This window comes from Phodopus roborovskii, unplaced genomic scaffold (assembly GCF_943737965.1).
Source record: "Phodopus roborovskii unplaced genomic scaffold, PHOROB, whole genome shotgun sequence".
Taxonomy (NCBI): Eukaryota; Metazoa; Chordata; class Mammalia; order Rodentia; family Cricetidae; genus Phodopus; species Phodopus roborovskii.
Genome location: NW_026126511.1, coordinates 1,316,531 through 1,334,089, shown reverse-complemented (window position 1 = coordinate 1,334,089; position 17,559 = coordinate 1,316,531). Strand labels below are relative to the sequence as shown.

Genomic DNA, 17,559 nt, shown 5'->3' with positions numbered 1-17,559 from the left:
TGACTGCCCCATTCTGCTATATGGAGTATTTGCTACTTATTAAGTGGGTGGGGGATATGTGAACAGAAAGGCAAATGAACCCTGGGTTCAATTCCTGTAATAGAAATTGCACTTTATAGACTGTAGGGTGATAAGGGAAAAAAAAAAAAAAAATCAATGCAATGACTACAGAATTGGCATCCTGAACAAGGCTTGCTCTAGCTGGGTCCATGTAGGACCAAGTCCCCTAACTTGTCCTTGCTGACAACCCCCCTCTCCCCTCCCCATGTAGAGGGACAAAAAATAAAACGGTACACCTCCAAAAGCTGCTTTTTAGGACAACGGCTAGAACTAATAATGTATAGGGGAAACCTAAATCCACCAACATTCAAAAAACGATAGAAACACATAAAACAGTTTACAGAAAACTAAACCAATAATGATGTCTAACGAACACAAGGGAATGACAACAGAGAGGTATTAATTAACGCATCAGCAGGGTTCTCTAAAGGAAAAAAATTAATTGCTACTGTTAGGCCCTGAATCACATCCATGGCCTCAGGATTTTCAAAACAACACATAGCTGTTATAATTCCGAAATAAAATTATTCAGGATAAAACATTAATATGGAGTATCAATAAAAATATTAATATTTTAAATGGTAACTCAAATATCTATCAGCCCATAATCCTAAAACATTTCTTCCTCCAAGGGTCATGGGACTGCTTTTCAAAGTACCTCCAAGGCTTTCTCTGTGTGTGTGTGTGTGTGTGTGTCCACTACCACAGAGCTACATCTCAGTACCAGTACCACCAAGGCTTTCTCTCTCTCTCTCTCTCTCTGTGTGTGTGTGTGTGTGTGTGTGTGTGTGTGTGTGTGTCCACTACCACAGAGCTACATCTCAGTACCAGAGTTAAGATCTTGCTCAAAAACCTCTAGTATCTTGCTGATGAAGATGATGTGGAGAAGCCTTGGCTGTATAAGATACAAAAGATGGTACCCAAAGACATGGCTAGTACTCCTGCCCTACTGCAAGGGGCAGGGTCAGACTCTTCATGCAAAGTGGGGGGGAGGGGGGCATCGTGAGAGGGATGACACCAGCCACATAGCACAGTACAGACCAGCAGCTCATCTTAGTTACACTCCCTGCTCTGCCTCGGTTTCTCTTCCCTCTCCACAAGGAGCGGGCGTGCTTCTGGCGAGAAAGGGCACTGGGTTTGGTCCTTCTGTTGGGAAACTTCTTCAGGAAGCAAACTGACCAAGAGTTCCCGTAGTGCCCCTCCAGCCTAACTCACTTCTGGCTCCTGTTAGCTGCTGGACATCAAGGACTCTGGTTTTACCCACCTTGTATTTCTGGGTTTTCCCCAGCACGTTTGCCAAGGAGAACATCAGAGAGTGATCGTTGGGAATTAATTCCAGTGCCTCTCTTCCGACTGCTTCAGCCTGGGCTAAATTACCTGGGAGGAGAAATGAAAACCACATCGATAGTGTGCTTACGTCGTCCTCCATCTAGAGAAGGACTTACATGCATCATACGTGACCACGGAAACACTACTTGAAAAGACCCTAGCAGAACATGTGAAGACAACCCACAGCCTAGTGAGTGGAAGAGCTGTGGAAATTCAGCGTAATTCTGACTGGAGAGGTGAGTACCTTCCCACGACAATCTAGAAAGCCATGTCAACATTTTCTACCAGATACCTGTTACACAGTGACTTTCATCACATTATGTTCAGATATGTCAGAGGGAACTTCATTTTCTAGAAAGATAGACAGTATCATTTTGTGTCAGGGTGTTGTTGCATGTGCTGGTCATATGTCAGTATTAGACATCTTCAAGCTTTCCTTACTTTCGGACACAGGGACAGGGTCTCTCACTGAACTTGGAGCTCACTAGTTAGGTTAGTCTGGAGAGTTAGTAAACCCCCATGAATCCTCCTGTCTCTACCTCTCCGGTGTTGGGGTTACAGGTATCTGCCATCATGCCTACGCTTTTTATGTGGGTGCACAGAGTAGAACATAGGTCCTCATTCTTGCACAGCAACATTTTACTGACTGAGCTATCTCATGCCCCTGTAAGAACAGACGTTGTCATAACACCAAGTAACACCAGATTTTCTTCCTCCCTTCCTCCCTTCTTTCCTTGCTTAGAGTCTCACTATGTCATCCTGGTTGGTCTTAAACTCAGAGATCCTCCTGCCTCTGACTCCCACATGCTGGGATTAAAGGTGGGTACCACCATGCCCATCTTATTTATTTTTTTAAACTGAAGGAAGGAACAGCACTAGTCTACGTGGCCTGTTAGCCTGTGGAGATGACACTGGTTTAGGTGACCCAAATAGCCCGTGTGTATGATATTGGTCCTTGATCAGACCACAGACCTGGATGGTGGGACACTCATCACCGCCCTTTCCTCCGTACCCGTGTTGTCCAGGAGGATGATCATGTTGTTCCACGCCAGGCTGTGCTCCGGCTTCAGTACAGTGGCGTTTCTCCATGCGTTCAATGCGTCCACGTGGCGATTTAGATCTGCATACTGAAAACAAGACACCCCCAAAGTCAGCACCCCAACTCGTCTGTCTCTTCCCCTTTCTCCAGTATTGCCAACAAAGACAAAGTCCCACAAAAGAAACTGGAACCCGCCCCCCCCCCCCCCCCCGCCTTACCTTCACTCATGGAGCTTCTCCTTTTTCCTATCAACCCACGTACTCGAAAAAAAATACGGCCCCAGTGAAGATGGAGCCATTACAATCCCACTCTACAGATACAACAAGCAAGATAACAGGAAAGCGAGTGACTTGCTTAGCCACATGTCTAGAGATGGAAGGCCAGGTTTAGGATCTGACCAAGAAGCGTTAACCATATAACCTATTATTTGCTGATCTCAGTTACGAAATCACATTTCAAGCTACTGAGAGATACTACTATTTTCTATTCCAGAAAGGCCCCTATAGTCTGTCTTTAGTAATGCATTATTTAAAACGGTAAACAAGCATTTTATGTAACTAGAACGCTGTAGTGGGCTGGGGAGATGCCTCTGAGGGGTAAGTGCTTGCATACACTTGCAACCCCAGAGCATAGTTGGGGACAGAGACAACAGGTGGGCCCCCAGAAGGCTACTAGCCTGCTAGCCTAGTTGAAATGGCAAGGTCTGAAATAGTCAGAGATCCTGCCTCAAAGAATAAGGAGAGCCACAGAGGGAAGGATCTAAAATCGGTATTTTGCCTCCACATATGTATATGCAGGCTTATCTCTCTCCTCTTCCCTTCCCTCCCTCTCCTTCATTTCTCTGTCCCTCCCTCCCTCCCCCCTTTGCCTCTCTCTCTCTCTCTCTCTCTCTCTCTCATTCACACAACACAGATGTGACAGATGGGGGGGGGGACAAGAGCTCATATGCATGCTATATGCCTAACTTGCTTGTTTTGAGGAATGGTTTAGAAACCTCTCATGGATATCTAAACTCAAGATAAAAACATGAGCCATTCAGATAGGTTTTGTAAACTCCTTCCTTGGAAATGACCTGCACAGTCATATGCAATCCCTCAGCAGTTTGGATACTCTTTGCCTGTTTGGGAAGAAGAGAATGTGAGCCCCCTGCATGTCGTGGGGGGGGGGGGGTCCAAGTACATTTCATCTGAATGTACTCCTTTCCTGAAACTTGGCACAAATTTCAAATGACAGAAATCTATGGCAGATTAGGTTATTACTTCATTCCTGCTTACTAAGCACACTTTCCACCGGGCAACTGAAATATTTTGACCTGTCCTATGGCCCACACAACAAAAAGGTGTCACAAGGTTTACTGAATTATGAATACATTTACAAATATTTGTTTTGTTAAAAAAGAGTCAGAATTCCTCAAATTTCTCATGAGTCAATATTTTACCCTTTAAACAATTGGGAAATGCTATAAAAATTCAAATAGATAGGGCTGTTTAAATATACTAAACATTAAACTTGGCCTCTGCATTGCTGGGGGATTTCCTTCTGTGTATATGTCTCTCTTACTGGTTGATGAATAAAACACTGTTGGCCAATAAGGCAGGAAGATAGGTGAGTCTAGGAGCCTAGGAGAATTCTGGGAAAGGTAGGCAGAGGGAGCCCACCAGAGCAGTTGCCAAGTACGCAGGCAATGGAGTAACAGCTCTGGAACTTTCTCTGATACGTTAAGATGATGCTGAGATACATAGATTTATAGAAATGGGTTAAGAATTAAGATAGAGCTAGCCAGTTAGAAGCCCAAGCCACGGGCCAACAGTTTCACAATTAATTTAAGTCTCTGTGTGTTTATTTGGGGCTCAAGGGCTACGTGAACAGTTGGGACAGAGAGCTCCAGCAACACTGCATTGGATGTGTCAAGCTGGTTCTCTCCAGTGTGTAACACACATGTGAGTCTCCTGGAACGCCAGTGGTGACACTCACTGTAACAAGTCCTCACATGTTTCCAACTCATTCCCACTATTACTCTGACTGTTACGGCTGCTTGTTGAAGGTCGAATCGAGGTGTTTACTGCGTGACTCACTATATCACACTGAGGCTCCCGTGATGAGATTTTTATTTTTAAGGTTTTTTTTTTTCTTTAAAATTTTTTTTTCTCTTAAATTTTGTTTTATTTTTTTTGGGGGGTGGCGTGCTGTGGTGAGGGTGGATGCAAACGGACACAGAAATGAATGGAATCAAGATACAAGATGTAAAAGACACAGAATAAATAAAAAGGAAAGATAAAACAGAGAAGCATGGCGATTTAATACTCAACTGGGAGTTGGCGCATTTCTTAACTACCAGTCCTTCATGCATCCCATACTCTGCTCTGGGTTCTTTACCACCTGACTCCTTGACACATTTTTGTCAGCCTCAGAAAGTCAAGGCCAGAGAACCATGTTTTTCCTCACTCCCATCCTGCCCTTCTCCTCCTCCCATCATCCTCTCCTCCACTGTCCCAGGCCTGGGAGCCGTGGTCTCTCCTCCATGTGGCATCTTCTGAGTTCAGTTCCCCTTTCAACCACATGCTTCCCCCAAACCCATGGGTTTCCTTTCATTACTATCTCTGCATCCATAGATTTCCATTTTCGTTCTTCCTACAACTGTTTGAACAGGTCCTTCTGCTAAGGCTTCCCGGTTTACAACGTGACTGACATAGATGACCAGCGTCTGCACAGCGAACAGTCTCCAGCATCCTCCAAGCCACTATCACCACCACCCTCAAGGACTAGCATTATGCCACAAACAACCGGGCTCTCTCTATTTCCTCTATAATTGCATTACATGCTCTTCTTATCAGAGACCGCAAGTCAAAGCAAGCATCTGCCTCCCATTATTTATATATATATATATACACACACACGACTTCTAAAAGAGACAACTTGAAGTTATTAAGTTCCTTTTATTTTCGGATATATACGGGGCAGGTTGAGCTGTTAAAGATTAAGCCCTAATGCTTTTAAGCTGTCAAGAGCAAAGGCTGGATAATTAAACCACAACGGAGAGCAAGAGCCTTACACAAAAGGTCCTGTGGTAATTAATGCCATTTCAGGGCAGCACGATGGGTAAGAGCTCCGAGGCATCCCTTGTTCCAGGGCTATGACTGGTCATCCCATGGAAAGCATCATGAAGCCCAGGGCTAGAGCTCACCATCCAAGCTTGTATTTTTATGTTCTGTGTTCTTCTCTTTGGGTGCTATTCCTACTGGGGCTCACTTAGCATAAATCCCATTCTCTAAACTCCCATTAGTAGTAGCGACAGGCAGTGAGGAGGTAGGAAATGACGACTAACGTGGAAGGTGCAGGTGGACACATGTGCTTTGCAAGCAATGACTGAAAGGAACCACCTCTAGACGAGGAAAAACCGAAGACTTCACAAGGACCAAATCTCATGTCATTTAAGTACTAGTTTAACTGACCCAGCAAGCAAGAGACAGTAGTAACTCCACCTCCACCAGATTTAGGGTAATAACACATCTGCTCCCTCCAAGCAGTACTTTCTCCCTTTGTCAACTCTGAGGACTGGCCCCGGTTTGTATGTGATTGAGGTTATGGTCTCTACTCACATTACCATGAGTTTTTAAAGTGCCCCCCCCCCCCCGAATATCCCTAGGAGAGATTAATACTTCTTCAACATAGACGTCTGTATCACTATAAAGCATGCACTTTGAAATGTGAAAGTAGCTCACGGGGCCAGTAGTCATGGAGACAGCCAAACGAGGTCAAGGGAACAACATGCTCGACCTTTGTTCAAATCTCTTGTTCCCTGGGATCAGTCATGTCGATGTCTCTGTCAACCCAACCCTCCACAGTGCCCTGGAGGAAGCAACTCTTCCTTTTGACTTCTGGAGATGGTATATTCTTATTGTACTGAACTAAAACAACGTTAGTGTTTTTTAAATTAAAAAAAATAATTGACACCATTCTAAAATTTATAACACAGATATTATCTGCCCACTTAGGCGACTTGTCCAGTGTAGGGGGCACAGAGGTCCCTGCACCCACAGGTCAGTAAAGAAAACAGGAATGTTAAAACACACAGGGACCTCTTCTCAATGGTGGAGACAAAATACCTGTTTTCCTACCCTGAAGGCTAGGGGTGGATTTTGTTAATTAATGATCTGGTGATCTTTTAACTATCTGTGGAGGCAGCTCTCACCTACCCTTTGCTGTATAGAGGCATACCTCCTCCAAACTCCCCAGAATGATTATTCTAGATTCTTCTCTCTGTAAACCATCGCCCATCCTTAGGGAAGATATCACATGCACTTCATGGCCTGCTGACCTCTGTGTTCCTGGTGGGAGACCACACTAGCTTCTAGACCTTTTGGTTAGAGAACCCACCGGCCTGGTCACATGTGCTCTGTAAAGGAGTTGCTGTATAGTCACAACTTTAAGCTTTACTGTGCACTGGGAATTGGAGTGACTGCTGCCTGGAAACAACTTTACTGTGTTTTAAATAAGCTGACAATGAACCACCAGACTCCCCCAAGCCTGATCCAGGTAGACAAAGTCAATCTGTACCTCCTCTTCATTCCCATCTCCTCCCCTGGCTTGCTTCCCAGCACGTGGCCTGTAGGAGGCGCCCCCCGGGGACTCCCTCAGTGCATCATGACAAAGTCAGTGCTCTGCTCATTGCCACACATCCCACCACTTGGGACATCGGGACCTCTCTTCATTCTACCTGTGCAGTGCACAAAATCATGGCACATCATTTCCAGAAACAAACACACGAAAGGCCAACGTTATCTGTATAATGGTAAAAATGGAAGCCCATTGTTCCTATTTAAAAAACAAAACAAAACCCAAACATCCAATGTTTTCTGGGTATCCCTTCTGCTTTGACATGGCCTTCAGGTCAAAGTTCAGAATTCAGAAAGGGATGCTTCCCAGAGGCAGGACATTCATTGTCTTTTGTAGAAAATACAAACGTTATAATGAAAACTCTCAGTTATCAAATATGAGAAATATCTAGATGAATAGCTAAAACTACTGGTTTTGTTTATATAAGGACTGCATAAAAATGAAGATACTTCAGGTATTCAAGAAGGGATAAAAAAGCTTTTTTTTTTTTTTATTTTTTTATTTTTTAAATAACCTGTAGATTTTACCTACTTGTGAAGCTGTACATTCTTTTTTCTTTTTTTTTTTTTAGATGTTCCGTCACTCTGTATACAATCCAGTTCGGCTCACACAGACCAAAGGTATTTTCTCTTATCAATTTCACCTAGTAAATCTTACGACTCCTGTTTAAAGAATGATGCTGCTTAGGTTGTTATTTGATGGGGGATGTGCTTCTGTATGCTGTGAATATATGTTTCTCTTATTGGTTGATGAATAAAGCTGTTTCAGCCAACGGACAGGCAGGATTTAGCCAGGCAGTAAATCTGAACACGGACAGAGAAAGGTAATAGGCGGCATCAAGGAGATGCCATGTAGCTACTGGGAAGGCAGGGCGTCGGGGCATTCTCCGGTAAGCCAAGAACATGTGGAGAGACATAGATCAATAGAAATGGGTTGATAATTAAGAGAGAGCTAGCCAATAAGAAGCCTGAGCTATTGGTCAAACCGTTTATGATTAATATAAGCTTCTGTGTGATTATTTGAGATGAAACGGTTGGGAGACCGGGTGGGACACAAACTTCTGTACACGAGAAAATTAGAATCAATCAGACTGCCTTAAATATCCTGTCAAAAACTAGAAGTATAGATTAATTCAAACATCTTACGTTCTAGTTCCATAAGTAACTGCCAGGCCCTTTCAGATACACGCTGTAACTCCCGAAGCAGTGTTTTGGAGGAGAATATCCTCCTGCAAAAGAAGAGATCTGCTCCCTTGGGAAAGGAGAACAAGGGAGCTCTCAGAAATCAGTTACAGGCTTGTTTTTATATCTTGGTTTCTATTCAATTCATGTCTTAAAAACAAAACAAAAACCAATGTTCATCAGGAAGTGGGCCCTTGGAGTGAGTACAGTTTCTGGGGCAGAAGGGATGTACAGAACTTTGTGATTTTATAAACTGGACTCATTCAGTTTGGATGGCTCACTAATCAGAACTCTAGCGGTACAAACAAGGAAGTCAACAGATACTTGCAAAAGAGATAAACACACATAGCGGACTTCTATAATGCGGAGAGTCCTGCACGGGTTTAAGAGGGTTCTGTTTCAGGAGATGGAAACCGGGGCAGTCTGTCCTTACCAGCCGCCCAAGGTTGTAGTAGCAGTCTGGATATTTCCGTCTGTGCTTAATTGCTGTCCGGTAGCTTTGCTCTGCTGCCTCGAACCGTTTCAGGCTATTCTGAACTATGCCCAGATTCATCCACGCGGCTGCAAAGTCTGGCCTAGGAAAGCATTTTTTTTAATATATATATATAAAAAAAAAATAAACAAGAAAAAACAGAAGATTAAATGACTGCACAAATCCAAAGATCTTTTTTTTTTGGCTTTGGCAGAAAGCTAAGAAAAGAAAAGGATGCTTACTGTATTTGGACAGCCAGTGACAGCAGCTCTTCAGCTTCCTGCAGTTCATTCCTTTCCTTTAAGATATTCCCGAGGTTATTCATGGCATGGATGTACTTGGGATTTAGTCTGGAAATGGAGAGGAACGCCAGACAGACTGTTACTGTTCATTTGTTTCCACCCGACACTCGGAGATCAGCGAAGGTCAAAGAGGTTTGCAGAGAAGAGCCAGGCACCTAGGAAAGTGAAGATTCATGCACACTCGTATGTACCTGACTGCTTCCCGGTAATATCTGATGGCTGCTGTTTGGTTGCCTTGGTCAGCCAGGTTTTTGCCAATGTTGTAGTGAACCTGAAAACACAGGTGACAATTCGGCTATCAGTACAGACACCTACTGAATCTTCTAACTGAAGACAGAAGGAAAAGGGATTTAAAACAAAACATCTGCCAGAACTAAAAGGCCCTGTGTGTGTGTCGGGAGGGGCGGTCACAGGCTTACGACTATAAGCCGGGGGCAACAAGCAGACACAGCTCTAAATAAATATGACAGGAAGGAAAATGGCTGCGTCAACCCCAGAGGAAACCAGAAAGTCACAAAACTAAGCTGTCTGGCAGGTCCAAGCCAGGCATGTACCAACCCGAGACAGAAGTAACAAGTCCTGTCACTTTGCCTGTGGTCTGGCATATTCCTCTGCCAGCATTGCAAGCATTTTGCTCCCTGCATCATGAGTGGGATACTTTTGTCCCCCACCCCTAAATTCATACAATGCCATCCTAACTCCTAACACGAGGCATAAGAAGGTGAGGACTTAGGAAGGTGAATAGGTCATACAGGTGCTCCACCCCTTACTTTATTCTGTTAGGGTCTCAATGAAAAGATGGCTGTCCTTCCCAGGCACCACGGCCCACAGGTGCCTTTACTGTAGACTCGAGAAGTAAATATCTACGATTTAAACCCCAGTCCACAGTGTTCTCCAATGGCAGCCTAAGCTGAGAAGGTACCAAATAACATCTAGCATCCTTCATCCTTCAGGCAGTGACTGATGATGACTGAGTAAGGCACAGTCCCAGCAGCAAAAGCCCAAAGGCCTGCCTCACAGCTAAACTACTGCCTCAGTACCAGTGTCCCTGGACAGGCTGCAAGGGTAGTGCAGGAAAGGTTAGGTCCTGGTTTCAGAGAGCAAGGGATGGATTTCCTGGCTGGAATCTGAACCTAGCCACTAGGGAAAGGTTTACCACGGAAGATGCCCTGGGAAGAAGAGGGAGGCGGGTGATAACAGGAAGCTGGTGTTGGGACTGGAGGCTCAGGGTTGCTGCAGTGCTGAGGGCAGGAACAGCAAGGCCAACAGAGGGCTGCTGAGGGCAACGAGGCCAGTGCTCTCAGGCTATCATGACAAGATGCCACCAATCATCGGGGTTCACACAGCGCTGCTAGTCTCGGTTCTAAGGTCCAAGCCCGAGGGAGGAGCTCTTCCAGCGCGGTCTCTGTGTTTGGGTGTTTGTTGGCGACCAGACTCCTCTGTGATGCTGTTCACACATCACTGAACTCCCCTGTCTCCACGTCTCTTCTCTGCCCTGGCCTCCTGCTTCCCTTTGGTATAACAGAATGCCGCAGGCCGCTAATTTTTAATACAGAAATGTATTTTGCTCAGTTTAAGAGAGAGGCTGTGAAGTCTAAAGGGGTGGGGGCGGGGGCTGTCCCTGATGATAACTCAGAGTGCAGTGGAAGGTATCACATGCAAGACAGTGGGTGTGTTTGTGCCCTGTTCCCTTCAGAGAAGGTCACTTCTGGTTTACTCCAACAGCGTGCAGGCCAAGTCTCTCTCCTTGTGAAGCCACATCCTCACATCTTCACCAAGCGGCAATTGAGGTCTGGCAGCAAATACCTTTACCTACTAATTCATCTTGTTGGTCTTAAAAAGGTTAATTTATATGATGGGAATTTCATGTTCATTAGGGAAAGAGAAGTCAGGCTGTGGTGGCGCATGACTTTAACCCCAGCGCTCAGGAGCCAGAGGCAGGCGGATCTCTATGAGTTTGAGACCAGCCTGGTCTATGAAGCAAGCTCCAGGTCAGAAAGGGCTATGCAGAGAAACCCGGTCTTGAAAAACCAAAACAAACAACAGCAAAAAAATAATGAGAGGGTTTATGAGACAACCATCAATGAGTAAAAGAAGCCGTTTGCAAAGAAGGAACAAGACTAGTGTTTGAAAATCAATGAGAAGTTCTCAGCCATCTTAGAATGAGGATGCCTGGAGTGGGAGCCGATGCAGAATATTTTCTCAGTTACACATGGGTTCAGATTACGTAACAGAGAAATATCAGGTGAGATGGTGCATGCCTGCAATGCTAGCACTTGGAAAATAGAGCAGAAGAATCAGATTAAGGTCATCACTGACTACATAGAAAGTTCAAAGCTAGTCAAGGTGACTTGAGACCTTATCTCAAAAACACCATTAAAACAAAAACAAACAAAAACAGGGAGCTGGGACCTAGACTTGGCAAACAGGATATCTTTGGCCCTGAGATCATCAGAGGTCTCTACTGACAATCAAAAGCTCTTCCCAGGACCATAAAAGCCAGTGGTAATCCCAGGAGGGGATGCCACACATCTTTGTTTAGAGAGGAAGACAGACAGCAGTTGTCACCTCATACTGAGGGCCACCAAGATTTGACATGTTTCTTGCCAATATCTTCCCCACACAGAGGCTCCGAGCTGAGGGAGGGAGTTGCCTCCCCTTGTGAGCTGATAAACCGCTTTGGTATTATTAGAAACCATGAGGCTAAATCTGAACCCCAGTTCCAGCTGGGTGAAGACAGGTGACTGTCGTAGGACACTTGGATGCCTCACCACACTGTCTGCTATGTGTCACAGACAGAACACGATTCCCTCAGTGTTCAGATAATGAGGCCCGGGACTGTGGGTGGAGTCCTGGCCTTTAAGGTGCAATAAAATTGAAGTGAGGTCCCATGGGGACCCCCAATCTGACTGGATACAGACAGGGATGAAGAAGGATATACACAGGGCTGACCACACAAGGACACATAGCTGGAGAGGCCTCCGCAGAAAGCACATTCCTCTTGGATGTCTAGCTTTTATAACTAACCTCTGTGGCTGCAGGGCTGGTGGTCTTAGGCATTATTCGGTGGTGACCCAAGCAGGGGGAAGCACCAGGCTCTGAAAATGAGCCTGTCCTGCACTGTCACATCTGAAACCCAGCTACAGCACTGCGTCAGACATGCTTGGATTTCCAGGAGGGTTAGTGTGCAAGTCTACAAGCACATGTCTTATAGATTCCCCTCAAGAAGCCTATTTTAAAATAGCTGCATGGGTATTAATCTAGTTCAATGAAGGAAACCAGAAGCAGAGAAATACTAGGTTGATGTAATACTCCTGAGTGCCACCTTCCTCACCACACACACACACACATACATAACCCTCACACACACACACACACCACACACATACCACACACCCACACACACATACACACACACCACACACACACACCACACCACACACACACACATACCCTCACACACACACACACCACACACACACTCCCTCACACACCATACACACACACCACACCACACACACCATACACACACACATACCCTCACACACACACCACACACACACTCCCTCACACACCACACACACACACCCTTACACACCATACATCCTCATACACCCTCACACACATACACACATAACCTCATACACATACCCTCACCACACACCCACACACATACACCCTTATACACACACCACATGCAGACAGAAACCTCCTGGACCACAACACTGTCCATTGATAGGTATTTCCATTCTAACATTACAGCTCGGGAGCCGGTTCAGCAAACACTATTGCCAGAGCAGGCCATGCTATTTGTGATCTCACCCCATTCCACAAAAAGATCTAAAGCTAGAGGGTGCCACCAAGAGGAATCTCCCCCTGGTCATCAGGACACAGACACAGCTTCTACTCAGATGTGGGCAGGCTCCAGCCTCTTTTGCCCACAGCTCCCTCTGTCTCCCTTTGTCCTCTCCATAACCTGCCCTCAAAGAGTTCAGCTGCCCTCTGCAGCGTGGCCGGGGTTCTGCCAGATGCTCACAATGCCAGGTGAGAATCCCACGGAAGGGGACAGGCCACTGTGAAAAGCCGAGTAGCAGTTATTTGAACAGAGTGAGCTACGAATCGGATTTAGGCCTAGAAGGCAGTCCAAAATTAAGATGACATTATCACTCTGGATTCAGCAGGGAATCCCGTGGAAAGAAAATAGCTGTCTAGGTTGGGCCAAATGACGCAGAAAACAGACCTGACGGCCAGGCTACTGTTAGCAGTGTTTAAAAATGAGTGGTTTTGTTACTGTGGTATGTAAAAGGCTGAAAGAGATCATTTATCCAACTTTCCCTCCAGCCTTTGCACTCCATAAGCTGAGACAATGAAGTCAGATTAAAACAGCCACTGCCACCAAACGACACACACATGGGGAATAAAGTAGCAGCATCCACGTCGAAGGGAGCTTTTAATACCATTGCTTTAGAACTGGCTGTTTCAAATATTCTGCCGACGTTAAAGGTTGCTAAACCTAAAATGCTAGAACACAGAAAGATTCAGTAATCACCCTTAAGGAAATACCTTGGGGTGGTAAAAGGTTCCTTTCTTTCACTGTTAAAATAATTTAGAACTGTATCATGGGGGTCGATATTAAATGCAACATATGTTTTTAGGCCTTAAAAACTTAAACGATTGCCAATAAATCCACTACTTGGAACCTCACACACAGTAGGCTTGAAGAACACAGTTTCCATTTGGCCCGATTCAATAACTAACATTAGGCACTTACCACATGCAAGGCACTGTGGGTAATTTCAATGCAGGTCAGGGACCAGCACTACCTATACCGGTATCTCAAGCTCTCAAAGTTTTTTTTGTTTGTTTGTTTGTTTTTTTTTTAAAGCGAGTTTCAGATTATAAATCTGGGACTGAACAACAGCCAGGTACCAAATGCTTACTGATTATTCAGAGGCTATTAAGTGGGAACCAGAGCAGGAAACAAATCCCCTGCAAAGGACTGAAATGATATAGCAAGAGGAAAACAGTCCGACACCTGCGCGTATAATGGGACATTTAAAACAGAGCAGGAACTCTCTTGATGGGGGGGGGGGGATGTGCTTCTGTATGTATGTTTCTCTTATTGGTTGATGAGTAAAACACTGATTGTCCAGTAGCCAAGCAGGAAGTACAGGCGTGGCTATCAGACAAGGAGAATGCTGGGGAGAGGAAGCAGAGAGGGGCCCCAGGGAGAAGCCATATAGCGGAGGAAGGAGAGACAGGTCCCGGGTTCTTCTCCAGCAAGATAAGACTACGTGGAAATACTTAGATTAATAGAAATAGAGAGCTAGCCAATAAGAAGCCCCAGCCATCGGCTAACCAGTTTAAAAATTAATGTAAGTCTTTGTGTGTTTATTGGGGGCCGATGGGCTGCAGGATCAGGAGGAAAAGTAAACTCCAGCTACACTATCTAGTTTACGTTAAACGGCATTGAGAAAACAATGAGTATCTTGACACTGGCTTGAAGCTGAGGTCCTTGTGCACAACCTAGCTAAAAAGAGAAACACACATACCCGTGACCATGTGGTGCCCATGTGTGTAGTGCCCTGTCTTCCAGTCTATCATGGCTGAATTCACATGCTGAGAAGATTTCCAGGTCAAGACAGCAAATATATCCCTTGCTTACTATGGTCACCTGGGCACAGCAAAAAATCATGCTGGGTCTCTACCCAGACACTCAAATTACTAACCTAAATAGTGCCAGCTCCCCCTTTCTACGCCTCAGTTTCTCCCACCTGAGAAAACATGGAAGCAATGCCCTCTATCTAAGTCCTTAGCAGGAGGACAATGTGTAGACTGGAGTTCCGCACAGTGAGCAACTATACAAACAGAATGGACAGTTAGTGCTGCCCATGCAGGAAAGTAAATGTAAAGGGAATATCACATCTACAAAGTTAAACTGCTACTAAAGTTCATTTACCAAAGACAGTGGTTGCTCAGCAAAGCAAAGGTAAAGGCTTGAAGTAAGTCGCTTTCTCTAAGACTGTTAACTATAAAACACGAGTGGACAGAGGGAAAGAAAAACGGACACGCAAGCAGTCACAGCTTTCATGGACCTGTCTTCATTTTGGGGGTTGATGGGAGATGTCATTCTGTAAATATGTTTCTCTTACTGGTTAATGAATAAAGCACTGTTGGCCAATAGGAAAGCAAGATAGGCGGGACTAGGAGACAAGGAGGAAAGAGGAAGTGGTAAGGAGGAGCCAAGATGGAAGACTGAGAGAGCAAAATGCCGGCGGGCTCTCTCTCTCTCTGGTAAGATGAGACCGCATAGAGATTAATAGAAATGGGTTAATAATTAAGACAGAGCTAGCCGATAAGAAACTAGTAACTGGCCAACAGCATTATATCTATACAGAGTCTCTGTGTTATTTGGGGCTGGCGCAGCGGCGGGACAAGACCAGCGGTTGGTGGAAAAAACCTTACTCCTTACAGGGGGTCACAGCAAGGTGTGATGAAATCGTTAGCTGAAATTCTGAAACCGCTGCTTTCCTCGATATAGAGCGTAGAACTGAGATTCGGGATCCACTCACACATTCCAGGCAATTCCAATCAAATGAGCTAAGACAGCTGTCAGTATGGCAAAACGTTCTGTGTACTAACAGGAGACTCCTACCCTAACACTTTGGTCCAACTTCAGCAAAAAGGAATTCTCTTCTACTGCTCAAATGAACATGAAATCTAAAAAGCTAACATTCCCGGTGCCTACTCTGTATTGATCCCTGTGCTATGGTGTCCTCATTCATGACACTCCCACAAGAAACCTAGCAGGCAGGCATTATTCCTTACCAAAAAAAAAAAAAAAAAAAAAAAAAAAAAAAAAACAAACAAACAAACAAAAAAAAAAACCAAAAAACCAAAACAAAACAAAACAAAAAAAAAAAAAACACTGAGGGTTTGCACAGCGGGGTAAGTAAAAAAAAAAAAAAAAAACTCAGACTTAAGCAAAAACACAAGTGAGATAAATCCCCTCTAGGTCTCTCCAACAGAAACACTGCCAATTTTAAAAGCACACATACATCTATGCTTATCTAATGTGGCAAGAGGCGTCACCAAGCAGAGAACTCAGGGTGACAGGCGTGTGTGCTGGTACTTTAGACCTCCAAGCCCATTCACAGGTATGGCCACCTTCAGCTTGAAGGAGGCCAGCTCCCATCACCAGTGTGGATTCCGTAAGGCGTGCTCTGAAAGGTTATGATGGGAGCTATATGCAGGCCCCCGTCTGGAGATGAGACATCTCCCAGCCTCTTCAAAGTGAGGTGACAAGCTGGAGGGTGGGTACCACTTCAAATAAATCTGTCTATCGATACTGCTTGGTTCTTATGATTTCCTCAGAACATAATTTCTTTTGGCTGAGTATAAGGAATCAAAACAAACTCACTGAAATAATTTTTTTTTAAATGCCAAATATCTGATGATGGCTAACACCGGTTTCCACTCCACGGTTAACGTTCTCACTCTGCTGGAGGACTTAAATCTGCCAGTGCAGTGTTCTGAGGAGGACTCTGGTGGGCAAGGTACCTTAGCATTGAGGGGACACACAGACAGGGCACTCCGGAAGAGGCGGTCTTCGCTCCGCCACTCGCCGCTGCGGATCACACATCTCAGCGCGTTGATGAGTAGAATTCCCAGGACAACGGCAGCAACCGCTTTCTGAACAGAGTTGGGAGGTGTCATTAGTAAGCCACGTGTGGCGGTTACGGTTCTTGGTGGCAGCATGCTGGGTTAGTATATTTTTCTTTTCTTTTTCAAGTTTCTTTTTTTTTTTTTTCATTTTTTGTTGTGTATGCATGTGTGGTGCATACACTTGGGTACACAGGCATGAGCGGATATCCGCCTGTGCCCACGTAGATGCCATGCCACAAGAAGATATATCACGTGTCTTCCTTCATTACTCTTCACCTTACTTCTTCAAGACAGGGTCATTCAGTGAGCCTGAAGCTGGCTATTTCTGCTAGGCTGGCTGGACAGTGAGTTCCCAGGCTCTGCCTGTCTGGGAGCTCTCAAGTTTGGGGTTACAGGCATGCAAAGCCATGGCAAGCATTTTACATCAGTGCTATGAGTCGAAACCCCTTACCCACTGAATCATCTCCCCAGCCAGCCCCACGGTACCTTCTTCTTTGTGTATCTGCTTAGGGTTCCAAACCCAAAGGTCAGCAGCATGCAGTAGCCAGCGCTTGGGAGGTACAGGACGCGCTCTGCGACCACGAAGCCCACCCGGAAAAACAAGTTGCTTGCAGGAAGGAAGGGAATCACAAGAAATCCCAGACCTAGAGTAAGGATTCTGGAAGACGAAAAGTATTCATATAAACGGCTAGTTTAGACTTTTCAAGAAAAGCTCCTTACTCCACATAATTAACAATAAAGACTGTTCTTTGTTTCCTGCCGTCAGTTTAGAAAAGATAATAGCAACGAAAAAGGCATCAGAAGAGGGAGTTAGACAGCGCAGCGAGCAAGGTACTCAGCCGCCAGTACATGGGAACAACATCCAAATCATATGTTTGCATCGAGTCAGAAAAG

At 45.1% G+C, this 17,559-nt stretch overlaps 1 protein-coding gene across 2 annotated transcripts in view; it reads right to left on the bottom strand.

Annotated features, from left to right (window-relative positions):
• Tmtc4 (transmembrane O-mannosyltransferase targeting cadherins 4) overlaps window positions 1-17,559 on the bottom strand; it is a 60,261-nt gene that overhangs the window by 6,325 nt on the left and 36,377 nt on the right. For both annotated transcript variants that reach the window (XM_051195191.1, XM_051195190.1), the window contains exons 9-15: window positions 17,152-17,323; window positions 16,561-16,692; window positions 9,192-9,271; window positions 8,941-9,048; window positions 8,660-8,801; window positions 2,402-2,516; window positions 1,325-1,437 (exon numbers count right to left, since the gene is read on the bottom strand). In XM_051195191.1, the coding sequence (XP_051051148.1) occupies window positions 1,325-1,437; window positions 2,402-2,516; window positions 8,660-8,801; window positions 8,941-9,048; window positions 9,192-9,271; window positions 16,561-16,692; window positions 17,152-17,323 (862 nt within the window). The remainder of the gene's footprint in view (window positions 1-1,324; window positions 1,438-2,401; window positions 2,517-8,659; window positions 8,802-8,940; window positions 9,049-9,191; window positions 9,272-16,560; window positions 16,693-17,151; window positions 17,324-17,559) is intronic.